We start from the raw sequence: 19,461 nt of genomic DNA on the forward strand, positions 1-19,461 counted from the left end.
AAATTTTAAGGCCGAGAGAGAACATTGTTACACCTTAATGGCACGGTTGGAAGAGGACTTAAAGCACTTGCAAGAGCAAAATCACGCTGCCACCCAAGTCTTAGAGGCTAGATCCCGTCAGATTGGCCGTTAGTTGCAAGAGAAGGGCATCATAAGAGAGAGGGTTCGAAGGATTGCTGACTACATCACCATGAAATGCAGTGCGTGTGAGGACATGACAAGATCCATGTTTTTCGCCACTGTAATGATCTTCGTCCGTCAGATAATGGAAGAACTATATCGGCTCCAAGATGACATGGCAAGTAGGCCCGCTGCAAGACCGGTTGGTGTTCCTAGGGCAGGGTTGGAGGCACTGATGTTTTCTTGATTGTATTTTCTTCCTTTTTCCGAGTTTGTATTTTTCATATTTCGAGTCTGTTTTCAATTCCTAGAAAAGGCATGTCTTGAGTCTTAAAGTCCTAGAAAAGGCATGTCCTGAGTCTTAAAGTCCTAGAAAAGGTATGTTCTGAGTCTTTTGTAATTCAGTAAAGTTGTATTAATGAAAATTTGAAAAAAAATAAAATTGTCCTTTTATTTTTCGCATTTACTTCTTGAACTACGTTATGATCTAATTCGCGTGACGTCGTGATACGTAGGCAATCCTTATCGGATCCGGTCATGATCTTTTTAAAAAAAAAGAAGGGAAAGAACCGTAAGAAAAGCCAAAAAAAAAAGTATAAAAAAAACCAAAAACAGAAAAAGGAGAGAAAGGAAAGAGAAAAGAGGAAAATAAGGAATAACATATGAGGCAAGAAGAGAAAATTGGGAAAAATAAGCAAAACTGGGATGAAACATGCAACCGTTGCGAAACATGTAGAAACACGTTTAACTGTATAGGTGCATCACACCCCAACGTGCGATTACCTATGTGTTATTTGTTTCAAACTAACCAGTTGGTTGTCTACTGTCAAGAACAGGTTCTATAGTAAGGTGGTTGGTTTTGTGGTAGTCTGGCGTCGCATCCATACTTCACGAGGTCGAAAGGTAGCGTTGAAATGTCTTCATAAATCACTCTGCCAACAGTTCCTATCGCAGATGAGAGTCCGATCTTGGGCATCCCGACTTCAGAATCGGCAGCTGCCGAGGAAAACAGGTTATTGCGTCTCCGCATGATGGAAATGTGGGACGCATGATCAAACGGAAGAGAGCCACCAAGTGCAATCCCTGGATTTCCCGAGCTTTTTCCTAGGGTGGGTGGAGCCTCCAATATCCCGATCAGTCACCCCAATACCCCACTCGAATATCCTACTATCTTGGCCCACTTTGTTGGAACACCTTCTGAGGTTCGCCCCCAGGTGTTAGCTTCAGGAGCGACTTCAAGTATCTTCACTGCTCCGCCATGCTCATCTACTACACATCCTACACTGCCCAAGCCCAACTTTGACCCATCATCCTTCGCCTTCCAAACATCATCTTTCCCACTGGAACCTGCACAGTTTCCCACCTATACTTACTCTCAACCACCCCGGTATGAGTTCACCGCAGGGCAAGAAAAGACCACCAAAACTGCTGAGCAAGAAGAGATTGCAAGAAAGATGAGGAGTATGGAACAAAATCTCAAAAGCATACAAGGCTTGAGTGGACAGAAAAGTGTGTCCTATGCCGACTTATGTATGTTCCCTCATGTACATCTACCATTGGGATTCAAAACCCCAAAATTTGAGAAGTATGATGGGCACAACGATCCTACTGCTCATCTCAAGAGGTATTGCAACCAGCTGCGAGGAGTCGGTGGAAAGGAAGAACTCCTCATGGCCTATTTCGGAGAAAGTCTGGTGGGCCTCGCATCTGAGTGGTACATGGACCAAGATATTTCCCGCTGGCACATCTGGGATGATCTTGCTAGATATTTCGTCAGGCAGTTCCAGTACAACATTGATATTGCTCCAGATCGGAACTCCTTGACAAACCTGAAGAAGAAATCCTCGGAAAGCTTCCAAGAGTACGCAATTAAGTGGCGTGAGCAGGACTCCAGGGTAAAGCCTCCGATGGATGAGGTTGAAATGGTCACAGTTTTCCTCCAAGCTCAGGAAGCTGACTACTTCCAAAATATGATGTCCGCAATGGGCAAACCGTTCGCTAAAGCTATCAAGATTGGCGAAATGGTTGAAAACGGGTTGAAAACGGGTCGAATTCTAAGCCAATCTGCTATCAGAGCCATCTCCTAGGCCATTCAGGGTGGATCTGGAGGAGTAGCAAAGGGCAAGAAAAAGGAAGAAACATCCATGGCAGCATCGGTTGCAAGAAAACACCGTACTCCCAGATCCCTTTTCACAGAAAGAAGCCCACAACACTATTACCCCCACCAAGATGTGGCTTATGCTCCTCATCCATTCCCGGTCATGAATGCTCAACCTTATATCCGGCCACAACAACAAGCCAATCGGAACCAAGCTCCATTTCCCAGAAACCAGCCTCCTTACCAAGCCCACTACAATCCCCGACCTCCACAAAACAACTTCCGTGCCCGGGAGCCACCAAGGAAATCAAACTTCACTCCAATTGGCGAGTCTTATTCTAGCCTATTCCCAAAATTGGTCCAAATGGGTTTGTTGCAGCCCGTACCCCCGAATAGGCAAAACCCAGAATCACCCTCTTACTAACGTGGCACCCGATGCGCTTATCACTCAGGGGTTGAGGGGCATGATACAGAAAATTGTTGGACTTTGAAAAGAGCTGTGGAAGATTTGATATAACAAAGGAAGATAGTGCTAAGGGATGAAGATATTCCCAATGTGACTAACAACCCACTACCGGCCCACAACAACGGGCCAGTAATCGGAATAATTTGTGAGGATAAGGAATTTGACCCAGCGTTGAAGGCCATCATTGCCATCGCTGATGTAAAAAAGAAATCAAAAACTGCCCCAAAGCAAGACAAAGGTGAGAAAAAGAACAAAACTACCCCTCCAAAGTCAGAGAAGAAAATTGAAGTTGAAACTGGGGCAACGCCTCCCAAAGATGTTGTTCTCTATGTCCCTCGAGGCTGCAAAGAAAAGCAGATGACTTTGAGTCCTCCCAGGAGATTGGAACTGAACAAGACAACCCAAATATATGTGCCCAAGGGAGCTTATGTGATGTTGGGGCCAATTAATCCACCAAGGCTGAGTGAGCCCGTAGTTATTCGTCGCGCGCCACAGAAGCCCATGACAAATCTTGCAGCTGTGCCATGGAATTACAACAAATCGGTGGTGACCTTTAATGGCAAAGAAATCTCAGGAAAAGTTCAAGAAAATAACCCGGTTGAAAAGTATTTCAATTTGGAAGAGGTGAACAACGCCACTAGAAAGCGCTTCCCATCTAAGAAGCCCGTGAGTGCCGAAGAAGCGGACGCCTTCTTTCAAAAGATGAAAATGGCAGATTATGAGGTGATCGACCAGCTTCGAAAATCTTCCGCACAAGTCTCCTTGCTATCTCTGTTGATGAACTCCACTGAACATCAAAAGGTATTGATCAAGACCCTTAACGAAGCATATGTGCCTGTTGAGACTTCTGTAGAGCAGTTGGAGAGAATGGCAGAAAGATTTTTTGCAATCAACCTGATCTCCTTCACCAAAAATGACTTGCCCCCAGAAGGGGCCGCACATAACAAAACCCTGCACCTGACAGTCAAATGTGAAGGGTACTACGTGAAAAGGGTTATGTTGGACAGAGGTTCTGGGGTAGACATTTGCCCACTCTCAACTCTACAGCGTATGGAAATCGGTACCGAAAGAATCCGACCCAACAATGTGTGTGTACGTGACTTTGATAGTATCAAAAGGGACACAATTGGAGAGATTGATCTAATTTTGATCATCGGCCCAGTAGACTTTGAAGTAACCTTCCAGGTTCTGGACATGGACACATCCTACAACTTTCTTTTGGGGAGGCCGTGGATTCATGCAGCGGGGGCTGTACCCTCTACTCTTCACCAGATGGTGAAGTTTGAGCATAAGGATCAAGAGATTGTGGTCCACGGGGAAGATGAGCAATCAATTTATCGGGACCCATCAGTCCCATGTCTTGAAGCAAGAGAGAGGAGTGAGCACATAGTCTATCAAGCCTTTGAAATTGTGGTCGCAGACCAGTGCGAAGAAGGAAACCCTTGCCCCCAACCCTTCCTTTCTAACACATCAATCATGGTGGCCAAAGAAATGATCAGACATGGCTACAAACTTAGGAAAGGGCTTGGGAAATCATTGCAAGGAATAGCTGAACCTATCACCCTGACCGCCAGTGAAAAGTTCTTTGGGGTAGGCTTCCGACCCACTCCAGCTGATATAAGATGGGCAAATGATAGAAAGAATGATGGTTGGGTCTTGCCTCAGCCGGTGCCGCATCTGTACAGAACATTTGTCAAGCCAAAATACAATGAGGAAAAGGAAGATGAGGCCTTTACGGTCGAAGAGATTGAAGAGATCTGTGGGGCAATGAGAAAGATACTATATGAAACCCACATGGTCCAGCTAGGGGAAGGCTCAATCACCGCTGAAGTGCTGTATATGGGACTTAATGCCAAACTGCAGAATTGGAAGGCTACGCCATTCCCAATTAGGCGGAAGTCCCGATAGACCTGTCCTGCCACCTTTTCTGCATCACGAGTTATTTCAGGGTGTAACTCGGATGTCTTCTTTAGTTTCTTGTCTTTTAATTTTCCAATGTAAACCATGTTATCTTCAAATTTCAAGAAATGAAATCAATATTTCATCGTTCATCTTTCTTTATTCTTTCTGATTTTGTTTTTTTTCTTTTTTTTTCTTCTTTCAGTTCTAATAATGCGGCTTTAAATAACATGACATGCTTGCAGACTTCATGCCCAGATCCATACATGCTATCTAATTGTGACATAATGAACCAGGAACCGGAATACAATGAAGAGGAGGCTTTTAGGGAAATAAAACGAGAATTGGAACAATTTGAGAATAAACCTAAGACGAACTTAAATGATACTGAACCGGTTAATTTGGGTAGTTCTGAAGAAGTCAAAGAAACCAAGATAAGCATTTTCACAGGCGAAAAAACTCGAGACGCATTAATCCAACTCTTGCTTGAGTTCAAAGATGTGTTTGCTTGGTCATACGATGACATGTTAGGGCTAAGTGTTGATTTGGTGGTTCACAAGTTTCCAACATACCCCGATTGTCCCCCAGTCCAGCAAAAGCAAAGAAAGTTCAAAACTGATGTTAGTGACAAAATCAAAGAAGAGGTCACGAAGAAGTTGAAAGCAGGGGTGATCCGAGTGGTCCGATACACCACCTGGTTAGCTAATGTAGTTCCAGTGCCAAAGAAAGATGGGAAGACCCGGGTGTGTGTGGATTACAGAGATTAAACAAGGCAAGTCCCAAAGATAACTTCCCTTTGCCAAACATCCATATCCTTGTTGATAATTGCGCCAAGCATGAGATACAGTCCTTCGTGGATTGTTACGCAGGATATTATCAGGTGTTGATGGATGAAGAAGATGCAGAGAAGACAGCTGTTACCACACCGTAGGGTACATACTGTTACAGAGTCATGCCATTTGGTCTCAAGAACGCCGGGGCAACCTATATGAGAGCCATGACAACCATTTTTCATGATATGATGCACCAAGAGATAGAGGTGTATGTGGACGATGTAATCATCAAATCCAAAACCCAGGACGACCACGTTCGGGACTTGAGAAAGGTTTTTGAGCGGTTGCGCAAATATGATTTGAAACTGAACCCAGCCAAATGTGCATTTGGGGTACCATCCGGCAAACTCTTGGGATTCATCGTCAGTCGGAGGGGCATCGAGTTAGACCCAACAAAGATAAAGTCTATTCAAGATTTGCCTCCTCCAAAAACCAAGAAGGATGTTATAAGTCTGTTGGGTAGATTGAACTACATCAGCCGATTCATTGCCCAGCTAACATCCACATGTGAACCCATATTCAAATTGCTGAAGAAAGATGCATCAGTCAAGTGGACAGATGAATGTCAAAGAGCTTTTGATAAAATCAAGGAATATTTGTCAAATCCGCCAGTCTTGGTCCCACCTGAGCCAGAGAGGCCCTTGTTCTTGTACCTAACAGTCTTGGAAAATTCTTTCGGCTGCATCCTCAGGCAATACGATGTGACCGAAAAGAGAGAGCATGCTATTTACTATCTGAACAAGAAGTTCACCAGTTATGAAGCCAAGTACACTTTGTTGGAAAGGACCTGCTGCGCTTTGACTTGGGTCGCTCAGAAGCTGAGGCATTACTTGCAAGCCTACACCACTTACCTCATAACTAGGTTGGATCCTTTAAAATACATATTCCAGAAGCTGATGCCCACTGGGAGGCTAGCAAAGTGGCAGATCCTGCTTACGGAATTCGACATAGTATATGTCACTCGCACGACAATGAAAGCCCAGGCGTTAGCAGACCATTTGGCTGAAAATCCGGTCGATGATGAATACCAGCCTTTGAATACTTACTTCCCAGATGAAGAGGTAAACTCGGTTGAGGCAATATTCGAAGACATCAATTCTTGGAAAATGTTTTCGATGGAGCGGTAAACGCAAAAGGTGTTGGAATTGGAGCAATCTATCAATGCTTGGAAAATGTTTTTCGATGGAGCGGTAAACGCAAAAGGTGTTGGAATTGGGGCAATCTTGATCTCGCCCACCGGCCAGCATTATCCGGCCACAGCTAGGCTCCGGTTTTTCTACACAAACAACACTGCCGAGTACGAAGCTTACATTATGGGTATGAACATAGCAATTGACCAAGATGTCGAAGAACTGGTAATCATAGGAGACTCAGATTTAATTCTCCGGCAAGTTTAGGGAGAATGGGAAACCGAGACGTCAAGATTCCTTATAGGCAACATATGGAAGAACTTGGCAAACGATTCAAGTCAATAGAGTTCAGGTACATTCCTCGCTGCCACAATGAACTAGCTGATGCACTTGCCACTTTAGCCTCAATGCTGCCATACCCAGGCAATGCCCACATTGATCCCTTGGAAATTCAAATTCGGGAAAGGCATGGTTATTGTAACACGGTTGAAACAACACCAAATACCCAACCATGGTATCATGACATCAAAAGGTTTTTAAAAACACAAGAATACCCTGATCAAGCCAATGGAGACTGGAAGAGAACCATTAGGCGGCACGCGAGTGGTTTCTTTTTGAGTGGTGACATCTTGTACAAAAGAACTCCGGATCTCAACTTGTTAAGATGTGTTGACGCAGAGGAGGCTGGAAGAATCATGCATGAGGTACACGCGGGAGTATGTAGACCCCATATGAACGGGTACGTTTTAGCAAAGAAAATCCTTCGAGCAGGCTATTACTGGATAACCATGGAAAAGGACTACTTCAGTTTTATCCGGAAGTGTCATCAGTGTCAGGTGCACAGTGATTTGATTCATGCACCTCCCACAGAACTGCATCCCATGTCAGCACCTTGGCCATTTGTTGCTTGGGGTATGGGCGTCATCGGGCCAATCGAGCCAAAAGCCTCAAATGGGCACCGATTCATACTAGTTGCCATTGACTACTTCACGAAGTGGGTTGAAGCCATCACTCTCAAATCCGTCACCAAGAAAGTTGTGGTAGATTTCGTGCACTCCAATCTTATCTGCCGTTTTGGCATTCCTGCAACTATTATCACAGACAATGCTGCAAACTTGAATAGTCATTTGATGGGAGAGATATGCGAACAATTCAAGATAACGCATCGGATTTCTACTCCTTATCGGCCCAAAGCCAATGGTGTTGTCGAAGCAGCAAACAAAAACATCAAAAAGATTTTGAGAAAGATGATTCAGAGTTCCAGGCAGTGGCATGAAAAGTTGCCATTTGCATTATTGGGATATCGCACTACTGTGCGCACATCAATCAGAGCCACCCCGTATCTTTTGGTTTATGGCACTGATGTCGTAATACCCACAGAGGTTGAAATCCCCTCTCTTCGGATCATTGTTGAAGCTGAAATTGAAGACAATGAGTGGGTTAAAACCCGTTTGGAACAGTTAACCTTGATCGATGAAAAGCGAATGGCCGCGGTCTACCACGAGCAGTTGTACCAACAAAGAATGGCCCGTACCTACAACAAGAAAGTGCGGCCTAGAAATTTTGAAGTGGGTCAACTCGTTTTAAGGCGTATTCTTCCCCATCACCAGGAAGCAAAAGGAAAATTTGCTCCTAATTGGAAAGGCCCATACATCATCAGAAAGATATTGCCGAGAGGAGTATTGTATCTGGGCAATATCGAAGGAAATGATCCTGAAGCAGCTATAAATGTGGATGCAGTCAAAAGGTACTATGTTTAGTCTTTCTGCAGTGACAACATTGTCCGATTGGGATGACGAAAGCTTTCATTCACACTACCCAAACACCATCTACCCTTTGCAAACCTCTTTGAGCCGGTTACTCTTCTTTGATTACCCTCTTTGGAACCGGAAAGTGTTATTGAAAAATGAAATGAAAAAAAAAGAAAAAAAACAACAACAAAAAAAAGGAAAACAAAAACAACAAAACAAAATAAAGTTCCTGAACTACGTTCGACTTGATTCCGAAAGGATACGTAGGCAGCCTCTCTCTGGGGTTCAGTCATACTAAAACAACAATCTAGTTTCCCCCAAAAGTGAAACTGGGGCAGATGTTATAATGATTCGGCGATGATCCCGCCCGAACAGTTCTAAAGTTGTAATTCGATCCAAGTTCTTTTTACCCAAACCTGGTTCAAGTCCTTCCGATCAATTGACAAAAGGTTTTTCAAATCGGAGAACGTAGTTGTTTGGATCCGATGCAATCAAGATGAGAGAAATAAAATGAGAGAATCTTATTGGTGAAAACCTACGGGCACCGTAAGGTGACGGTGAGCAGAGAAATCAAAAATGAGAGAGTCTTGTTAGTGAAAACTCGCAGAGAGCACTAAAAGGCGATAGTGAGAAGAGAAATGAGAGAGGTCGATTGGCGAAAACATGCAAAAGGCGTCGTTGATCGAAAAGGAGAATCCCTCATCACCATTGGTATTGAAAGAGTCCTGGCAAGGTTTCTTGGTTTCAGAACACGAGTCGTAATGAGTTTATTAGAAGTTGAATGGTTATGCAGATCGGGCATCCAGTCCAAGAAGCATGTCATGCCTATTGAAGTCTGTATGCACCTCAGATAAGTCCTTCTTTCCTCCCCGAAAGGGACACTTCCCTTTAAAATTCATTTTTTGTCCTTTGATTTTCCTTGAATCCCTTTCGGTCTAACTTTGTTTCCAAAATTAATAGAAAGAAAAGGTGGCAAGATTGGTTTTACAGGGTTCTGCTTAATAAAGGCCAAATCCAAAGAAAGCACCCAGCTTCAGCGAGTGCATCAAGTCGACCCTGACAGGTCATGATGGCCGATGCTATGAAATCCAAAGTTATTGAAAATGAAAGGAAGCCAAGTCAAAATCCCGTAGAAGTAGAATAAAGTGAAAGGACCAAAGCCCAGCGAGCCGTCACAATAAATTTTTGAAAAGTTGAGTCCCTCGATTTAGGAAAAAGATCAATCTTCAGAAAAGCTAGCAAGCAGCAGAGGTTCTCACCAAAAGTTGGGTCGAGATCGAGGGATCAAAACCGTCAACGCCACAAAACCAACCATCGTTTCAAACTAACAATTGTTCTTTGTTTGAAATAGGAAACAGTGCAATCCAAAGCAACCGTGCAAGAAGCAGGTGCAACCAAAAGGAAATGCGCACGAGCTAAAAACAGCTTTGCAGCAATAATCAATCCAAAAAGGAAGTCTCCTTCAAATTCTTTCCTGCATACTTACTCATGTTCTTAAAAAAAAGGGCTTCCCCGGTATAACCCAAGGACCTACTTGGCATAACCCAAGGACCTTTTTACTTTTATCCCGGCATAACCCGTGGACCTCCCTGGCATAACCCAAGGACCTTTTTTCTTTTATCCCGGCATAACCCGTGGACCTCCCTGGCATAACCCAATGACCTTTTTCTTTTATCCCGGCATAACCCGTGGACCTCCCTAGCATAACCCAAGGACCGTTTTTCTTTTATCCTGGCATAACCCGTGGACCTCCCTAACATAACTCAAGGACCTTTTTCTTTTATCCCGGCATAACCCGTGGACCTCCCTGGCATAACCCAAGGACCTTTTTTCTTTTATCCCGCATAACCCGTGGACCTCCTCGGCATAACCCGAGGACCTTTTTTCTTTTCTCCCGGCATAGCCCATAGACCTCCCTGACATAACTCAAGGACCTTTTTCTTTTATCCCGGCATAACCCGTGGACCTCCCTGGCATAACACAAGGACCTTTTTTCTTTTATCCCGCATAACCTGTGGACCTCCCCGGCATAACCCGATGACCTTTTTTCTTTTATCCCGGCATAACCCGTGGACCTCCCCGGCATAACCCAAGGACCTTTTTTCTTTTATCCCAGCATAACCCGTGGACCTCCCCGGCATAACCCAAGGACCTTTTTTCTTTTATCCCAGCATAACCCGTGGACCTCCCTGGCATAACCCATGGACCGTTTTTCTTTTATCCCGGCATAACCCGTGGACCTCCCTGGCATAACCCAAGGACCGTTTTTCTTTTATCCCGGCATAACCTGTGGACCTCCCTGGCATAACCCAAGGACCTTTTTTCTTTTATCCCGACATAACTCGTGGACCTTTTCTTTTATCCCGGCATAACTCGTGGACCTCCCTGGCATAACCCAAGGACCTTTTTCTTTTATCCCGGCATAACCCGTGGACCTCCCTGGCATAACCCAATGACCTTTTTCTTTTATCCCGGCATAACCCGTGGACCTCCCTGGCATAACCCAAGGACCGTTTTTCTTTTATCCCGGCATAACCCGTGGACCTCCCTGGCATAACCCAAGGACCTTTTTCTTTTATCCCGGCATAACCCGTGGACCTCCCTGGCATAACCCAAGGACCTTTTTTCTTTTATCCCGGCATAACCCGTGGACCTCCCTGGCATAACCCAAGGACCGTTTTTCTTTTATCCCGGCATAACCCGTGGACCTCCCTGACATAACCCAAGGACCTTTTTTCTTTTATCCCGCATAACCCGTGGACCTCCTCGGCATAACCCGAGGACCTTTTTTCTTTTCGCCCGGCATATCCCGAGGACCTTTTTCTTTTCTTCCGGCATAACCCGATGACTTCCCCGGCATAACCCGAGGACCCTTTTTCTTTTCCGGCATAACCCGGTCATCTTTCCAGCATAACCTGGCAATCTTCCCAATTTAGGGCTTCACTCCCTATTCCCAAGGATACACAATCCTAATTTTTATTGCTTTCAATGAAAAATAGTTTAGATTTTTGTTGCAAATAACTCGCGAAATTTCCCAAGTGAAAACTGGGACAGAAAAATTTTGTTCGTTTGTTTATTTTGATATTTGAGCAGGTTTGACCTCGAGGCACAGGATTCGAGATGACCAAAAATGAATCTCAATCTAAAATAAAGAAAATAAGAAAAAGAACAAAAGAAGTGAACTCAAAGTGCTGAAGTGGAGAAGGACGCGGACTGCTCAAAATTTGATTGAAGTCACAACCTCGCATGTCCCGCCTTGATCCAAAGCTGAAGAAAGAACCATCACCTACAGCTGACGAGCATCAAGATTCAGATCGAAGTCCACAACAAGAACCAATTAAGACTCAAGATCAAGCTTTAAGAGATTTATAGGAATCTTGTAACTCGGCGTAGTTGGCTTAGCTTTTTTACTTTCCATTTTTGGTGTAATAAGGAGTTCAGCAAGCAGTAGCAGTAGCAGTAACAGTGAAATCACAGCTTCCCGGTAGTCCCAGCTACCGAAACTTCCAGAACTACACTGACCTGATTCCTTTATAGCCAAGGATATGTAGGCAACCTTTGAAGCAAGATTCGGTCACACTCTTTTCAAAAATGCTTCTCATGGAGTGTCAAACAGGCAAAAATCCCTCATAATTACTCCTTTTATCTTTGCCCGAAAACCCTTCGTGTCTCCGAGCAAAGAGGGGCATCTGTGAGCACATGATTTTTGCCTTGTATGAAATACTCCTATAAAATCCAAGAAAATACATTTTTCCAATTATTTGCCATTTTATAGGATTTTTATTATTTGTTCGCATTTTTGTACATGTTTAGTTTTTAATAAAAAATCATGAATATAAAAAATACCATGCCTTGCATTTAGATTTTTGTTTTTATAGCTTTTGGATTAATTAGATAATTATTTGTTTTATTAAAGTTGTAAATCAAAAAAAAATGGCTCATTTTACATTGTTTACCTTGTTAATTTTTAGATTATTGATTTTCTCTCTTTTAATTTAGGATCAAGTAATTTTTATAATAATAAATAGATAATTAGTTAAATTTTACAAAATAAAGATAATTTAGGATTTATTTTAATTAATTAGTCTTTAAAAAATTAAAAAAAGGGGGGTTTTGGCCGAATTGGGCCATTTCTTCCTAAACTAGCCCAATCCTAATTTAACCCAAGACACCCCAAGCCCAAAATTTAAAAATCTGATCCCAATCCATCTTTTCCCCTTTTAATCTAGGCCATTGATCTCCAACAAGATCCAACGGTCCGGAACTCACCCTTTTTTTAATATAAAAGTGTCCTAAAATCTATACACCCCTCATTTCCAAACTCCCCACTCTTCCACTTCTCTCTCAACTCCCCAAAACTAGAGCTCCCCAACTCTCTCTCTTCTCTCTCTTCCCATTTTCCGCCGCCACCCTCCTCCACCGTCGGCGCCGCCCGCCGGAAATCTCCATCGGCGGCAGCCAACCTCCAAAACCCCCCAAAATAACTTCATTCTTCTCCTCATCTCCTCCTCTACCTTACCCCACAACCTAAATCCATAAAAAACCAACCCTTATAAAATAAAAAAGGGCCGAAACCCTCCCACCACCACTACTCCGCCGCCGGAAATCGCCCAAGGCGGCGGTGGAACTCCAAAACCCCTCAAATTCACACCATACACTCCTATCATCCTCCTAAACCTCATCCTACCAACTAAATCTCCCAAAACCCAACCAAAATCCGTAGATCTTGGATCTAAAAAGGCCAAAACCCTAGATCTAAAAATACATTGATTTTGCACTACTTTGGAGTCTCTTCGTTCACTATTAGCAAAGAACTCCTACTGATTTTTCTTACTATCTTCTGGATTTCTGGGTTATTGGAAGCTGGTTTTGGTTTTTTGTTTGGGTTTGCTGCTATTTCTCACTCAATTTTTCAGAGATCTATTTTCTTTCTGTTTGTTTTCTTGCTGCTGTCAAGGTACTCTTCTTAACAAAAGTGTAAAGTTTCTTTCTTTTGTTGAATCATGAGGCGAATTTCTTGATAAATTAGTAGCTAGCTTGAATATTGCATGAACCATGTTTGTTTTGAAGCTTGTTTGTTTGTTATGTTGTAAATGTGTTTACAATATTTTAGGCAAATGTATAAGTTTAAAATTGTTCTGAAAATTACAGAATCTTCTTAAAGATTCATACATTTATAAAATTTGTGTGTTCATATGTAGTAGTATCACATAAGTCATTTTCCAGAAATTCTATTAGAATAGCAATAGGCAGATTGGTTATTCAGTTAGCAAAAAATGTAATAATTTTACTGCGTTTCCTTATGTGTTAAACCAGCTTAATAGTTTAGCAATTTACCACACTGTTTTTAATAGTTAAATAATGTTGGATTTTTATTAGCTTAAAGTCATGAAAATCAGTTTTTTTTACGAAATAACTAAGTGATAACCATAATACATTTTCAGGCCCAAGGTCAATTGGGTTGGTGAATTTGTGTTCTGATTTTTTGTTACTAAAACAAAATGAGTTGATCAATAGTATTTACACTTCAAGATTTTTGAAATACAAATAAGCTTCTAAATCAACATTTTGAAAAATAAAGACTTAGGCAAATTAGTAGGAAGATAGTCTAAAATTTAACAGATTTTATTTATTCAAAAACCCCTTTTTTAACTTTTCTGTTTCAAAAGATAAACAAAAATATAGTTAAAATTCTGCATTTTGTCATTAGGATTATTAATTTCAAATTTCCTTCAATTATGTCTTGGACTAGAGTTCACTTGGACTCATTATTAAGTTTATTTATTTGTTCACAAAGGGATTCTGGGCCCGAATTACTTGTACTCATTAGTAAGCTTAAATCTTTTTGAATGCATTACATTGAAATTGATTATTTGCTTAAAAAATTTATTTGGGCCAGATTCATCTGAATTAAGTCAGGTCTAGGTTCTTTTAGAATTAATTTAGTTGTATGGATAATAGACAATATATGTTTTGGGTTAGAGTTCACTTGGACTCAACCTTTGTCAGCCCCCCCCCCCCCCAAACTTCAAAATCTGGGCCTGTTTGGCATTTAATAAATAAAGTTGTCATAACTATTTCAAATAAGTTTCTCATGTAGTATTGTACCTTTACACCTAGATACATGGTGTAGACTAGTTTAGTGATATAATCACACCTTTAGGTGCACTTCAAAATTACGCCTTAATCAAATACCCGTAGTTTACTTTAGGCTCGATTTAGACTAGTATTGTGATTATGTATACATTCGCGTAATATAATTGCAAATTTAATTCTAAAAAACAATGACTCGAGGGATGCGTTCGCGCAACTTCAACCAAACTTTTCTTAATAAAATAAATAAAGCGTTATTAATCATGGACACGTTCACGTGACATGATTTTTGACGCGCCAAAGGAAAAGAGTATACGTATGCGTAACTCAATTCTTTAATTATGAATAATCAAGTGATTTGATTTAAAAGCGGTAAAAAGATAATTGCACAATAGGTCTTAAAAATGAGTAGTTAAACAATTAAGCCAAGTATGAATTGCTAAGCGACCGTGCTAGAACCACGGAATCCGGGGGTGCCTACACCTTCCCTCGGGTTAACAGAATTCCTTATTCAGAATTTCTGGTTCGCAGACTTCAAAAGAAAAGTCGAAATTTCCTCGATTTGGGATTTAAAATAAACGGGTGACTTGAGACACCAAATAAACTATCCCAAGTGGCGACTCTGAATTGATGAATAATCTCATATCGAATAATGTCACTTAAATTGGAAAACTCCCTTATACCCTTGTATACCCTCGGGTGTGTAAAAAGGAGGTGTGACACCATATATATATATATATATATATATATATATATATTATATGAGTGGCTTATGAATAGTAATCACAAAGTAAAGAAAATATCTAATTACCGTAAACTTTGTTGTGGCCAAATTTCAGAACAAAAGCTTTCTCTAGTTCCTTTCTTTGTTTTTCTTTTCCCCGTTTGTTGATTACCTGAAAACCAATTTATTTCCTTTCCAACGATTTTCCTTGGCCAATGTAGCTAATATACAGACATTCAAATGGCAGCCAAAGTTCTTTGGTCGCCTTTGTCGTTTGCTACGTGGTTAACAACCCAAAATAAGGATTTCATTAATATAGTAATACACCTTAGGTCACCTCAACGGGCAATAAAAATTGTGGGCCTGGCCCATTCACTTCAGTCTTATAATCAATCCAAAAATTGCTTTATTATCGACTAGCTACTTATCTTTTTAGATGACATTTTTCGTATCTTTTAATATACAAATATTAATTTCAAATGTGAATTAATATCTATGCACCCATATGAAAAGTAGATAATTGTTATTATCTTTACAAGGAATAAGAAACTATAATTAAAGAATAATTTAAAAGTTTACTCTTAAAATGATGGGTCATTACAATCTCCCTCACTTAAATACTCGTTCGTCCTCGAAAGAAGTAATAAAGTGAACTTGGATGCGTGCTTCGCATGTATTCTTTGGAATCCCATGTAGCTTTATCTGAAACTCACTTGAGCACTTGGGGCTCCAAACCAAATATGCACGCAAGTCTAAAAATATCATACGAACTTGCTCGTGCGATAAAATCACAAAAATAACACCTAAAACCACGAATTTAACATCAAAACTCATTAATTTCTCAAGAACACTTCAATTTCACTAACTTCTCAACCGGACGTCCGAATCACGTCAAATAAACTCTGATTTCCACCAAATTTCACCGATAGGACTTAAATATCATAATAAATATGTACCGGGCTCCGGAACCAAAATACGGGCCCGATACCAATGGGTTCAAACATTAATTCATTTCTTTATTTCCTTTAAAATTCAGCATAACAATTTTCTTCAAAAATTTATTTCTAAAGCTAGGGACCTCAGAATTCAATTTCATGCATACGTCCAAGTCCTATATTTTACTGCGGACCCCCCGGGACCGTCGGAATACGGGTCAGGGTCCGTTTACTCAAAACACTAACCAAAGCCAACTAAAAATCAATTTTAACTCTCAAAAATTATTATTTCAGATAATTTCACATAAAGGCTTTTCGGATTCACGCCCGGACTGCGCACACAAATTGAGGTAAATAAAATTAATCTTTCTAAGGCTAATGAGCCCGGAATGGAGTCTTAAACTATAAGATGACCTTTTGGGTCATCACAAGCTCCACCTCTAAAACAAGCGTTCGTCCTCGAACGGACATAGAAAAGTACCTGAACTGGCGAAAAAGTGTGGATATCTACTCCACATGTCCGAATCAGACTCTCAAGAAGCTGCTGTCACGCCTCCTTTTTCCTTCGCGGGGAAGTCCGGGTTTCGACATTCATGGCGAGTTTTCTTTTGGGAATTTGGTATTTGAAGAGCCGCCACCTAACGAATTAAGGTGCGTTAGGGCACCTAGAGCAATTAACTCATGTGACCAGTTTGCATTACTAGATTTTAGGGTAAGGGCTCGAAATAACCTTGAGGGGAAGGTGTTAGGCATCTCTCGCGGTCCACAACGGTGGGTCCCGACCAAACTTAAACTATGTGAATTAGTCAATTAACAAGTAAGCAGTTTCAACACATATTTGTAAATAAAGATAGTTTACGCAGTCTAAATATATGATAAAGGCAGATTATATGGTCCAATACACATATATGAAAATAAAAAGAAGTTTAGACAGTTTAAACATATATGTGTAAAGAAAAGAAGTTTAGATAGTTTAAACACATATGTGAACTGGGAAAGGGAAATCCTAAGTTGATTAGCCTATAAGATCAATCTGTGCAATACCCGGTAATCCTCCTCAACTAGAGGGGCTACACGTGACATTAGTGCACATGTCATCATATCCTTTTACTATCCATTACCTTCCGCTTAATGGTTATATAAGCGAATTTGATTAACGACCTCTAAGCGTGTTATTGCCCGTCCCTTCCTTGTGGCCCCGGAGGAGTTTAGGACCTCTAGACTTAGGCAGTTTTAGACAATCCTGAGGTGTTTAAAAGGCAAAAGTCTAGGCGACAACAAATAACACATAAGAATGTCAATTAAGGAAGCAGATAAAAGGCTCATATTTACCTCCACATATATATAGGCAAATAAGCAGCACGTCTCAAACAACTGATTTTAAAGAAATTCAGAAAGCCTAGGAACATGATATCTAGATGAACATTACAGATACAGAGTATGCAGGGCTTGTTTTAAGGAAAGTGGCAGAATCCTAACCAGTTTGCCTACTAGTTTTATAGCCTGTAAAGCCTGGACAATTTCACACATAAACAAAACATGATTTCACAGTTATTTAACGACCTAAGGCTTTCCTAGGTGTGTATATGCAGTCATAATCTAGGAACTACTTAAACAATTTGAAGTTTTTCATCCTATAGGCATGCGGATCTAAGTGATGAATATTATAGCAGGTGATTTTATACCGATTCATACCAGAACATGATACCTATGTGTGTGGCTGTTTTAACCTACTTATTTTAGTGACATGTTTCGAGCCAAATGTACATGCAGTCCTAAAACAGGATCTCTAATGCATATGGAGAAGATTATTTTATTTAAATAGTATTAGTAACTTAATGGAAGGATTTCTAAGTGATAGCGACTAATGCAGAATCAGAAGTGAAGTGATGAACTATAACATGTAATATGCAGACGCAATAACCATAATTGTCCTAAGTCAATGTATCAAATACACAAATTTTGTATGGTTTAATGCGAGTAAGCATAGCAATCCTAAAACACGATATCTAATGCGTCATACAAACCTAGAACATGATTTCTACAGCAATTCAACATAATGTAAAACCTAAAACATGGTTTCTACCCAATTTACCCCAGAGAATCATATAACTACCCTCCCTTTTTACTAGTTACCCCAATATCTATTTACAAAGGATTATTACAGACCAGGATTAAGTAAATTACATAAATGAAATGTAAACTTATACTATAGGGAGCCTGAAACAGGCCCAAAGTAAACCTGGGAGCACCAGGCCTTCAAATTAGTCTCAAATTCCTAGAAGTCTCATAACCAATTTATGTCCAGGTGTGTCAGAGTTCCCTAAGGACCTCAAGGATCCCGGGCAGTGCTCACACCAAGAGTTTTCTCAAATAAGGACTGGTTATGTGCAGTGTGGAAAGGCCAGCCCTAGTATGCCAGAGTTTAGAGAGATCTCGAGGATGCCTAAGCAGTACACATACCAGAGGGATAGATATTAATAATCTAAGAGTAAAGTGAGAGTGCTTGACACAGTTTGAAAGATTCAGTGAAAACAGTATAGAGATGACTCTAAGAAATGAAAAGGTTTTCTGAAATAGAAACTAGTTTGGTAGTGAAAAATAGTTTGAGAAGAGTACCAGAACACTTTTTTGAAAACAGCAAACAATCAATTGGTCGTAAAATACCCAGATTCAGAAACACTCAACAAACAGATCTCATATCGGGGTAAAGGGATTGAGGCACATAGAATTTACATTTAAGAGAACACATGACATGGCTCTGGGAGGCATATAGTCAACAAAATGCATAGAACACTTAGGAGCTTATAGAATTAACAGGTTAGTCATGATGGTAGGTAATAGAGCCATTTTGAAAGCAAGGAAACACTAGACAGAATCAGATACACAACTAGAGTCAGTCGAATGCCTTAAAAGATTAGGTAACTAACATGATTTCCTCAGGGAAAGAGAATAGACAAGAGTGAATAGACATGCTGGACAAACATCAAATGGACAACTATAGTTTGTTCATGCTAATTACATATTGAACAAAGCAGGATGAGACATGCTAAGTAAGGAAGTAAACAAGAACATGAATTAAATTTATAACTAATGAGTTGGTACTGTAATGAAACACATAGAGTTTTAGGTTTCAAAATTTAACTGAGACATACCAGTCAAGGAAGAGAAATGTAGAATACGAAAGAAACATGTGCAATTCCACTATCTAGCCTTGACTTTAAGCCGACTAGACCCACAAGAACACAAGTAGCACAAGTAGCAAAGAAGGAGAAGAGTTTGAATGTATGGTAGTTCAAGAGTAGAGCAAAATAAGGTAAAAGAATCAACTTCAATTAATCAAGGGAAGATCACAGAACCAATTACAAGAAAAATCAGTATAGTCTTCCCTTAATTAAGGGTAATTAACCAA

At 40.7% G+C, this 19,461-nt stretch overlaps 1 protein-coding gene across 1 annotated transcript; it reads left to right on the top strand.

The window, feature by feature from the left end:
• The first annotated feature begins 1,574 nt into the window (after positions 1 to 1,574).
• On the top strand, positions 1,575 to 9,736 carry LOC138890346 (uncharacterized). The gene is made up of 9 exons (XM_070173727.1): positions 1,575 to 1,814; positions 1,902 to 2,155; positions 2,741 to 3,661; positions 4,184 to 4,519; positions 4,789 to 5,251; positions 6,007 to 6,477; positions 6,553 to 6,771; positions 8,157 to 8,293; positions 9,649 to 9,736. The coding sequence occupies exons 1-9, from the start codon at positions 1,575 to 1,577 to the stop codon at positions 9,734 to 9,736; spliced, it is 3,129 nt and encodes a 1,042-aa protein (XP_070029828.1).
• Positions 9,737 to 19,461: the final 9,725 nt, after the last annotated feature.

The sequence above is a fragment of the Nicotiana sylvestris genome, chromosome 4 (genome assembly GCF_000393655.2).
Source record: "Nicotiana sylvestris chromosome 4, ASM39365v2, whole genome shotgun sequence".
In the NCBI taxonomy this organism is placed as follows: Eukaryota; Viridiplantae; Streptophyta; class Magnoliopsida; order Solanales; family Solanaceae; genus Nicotiana; species Nicotiana sylvestris.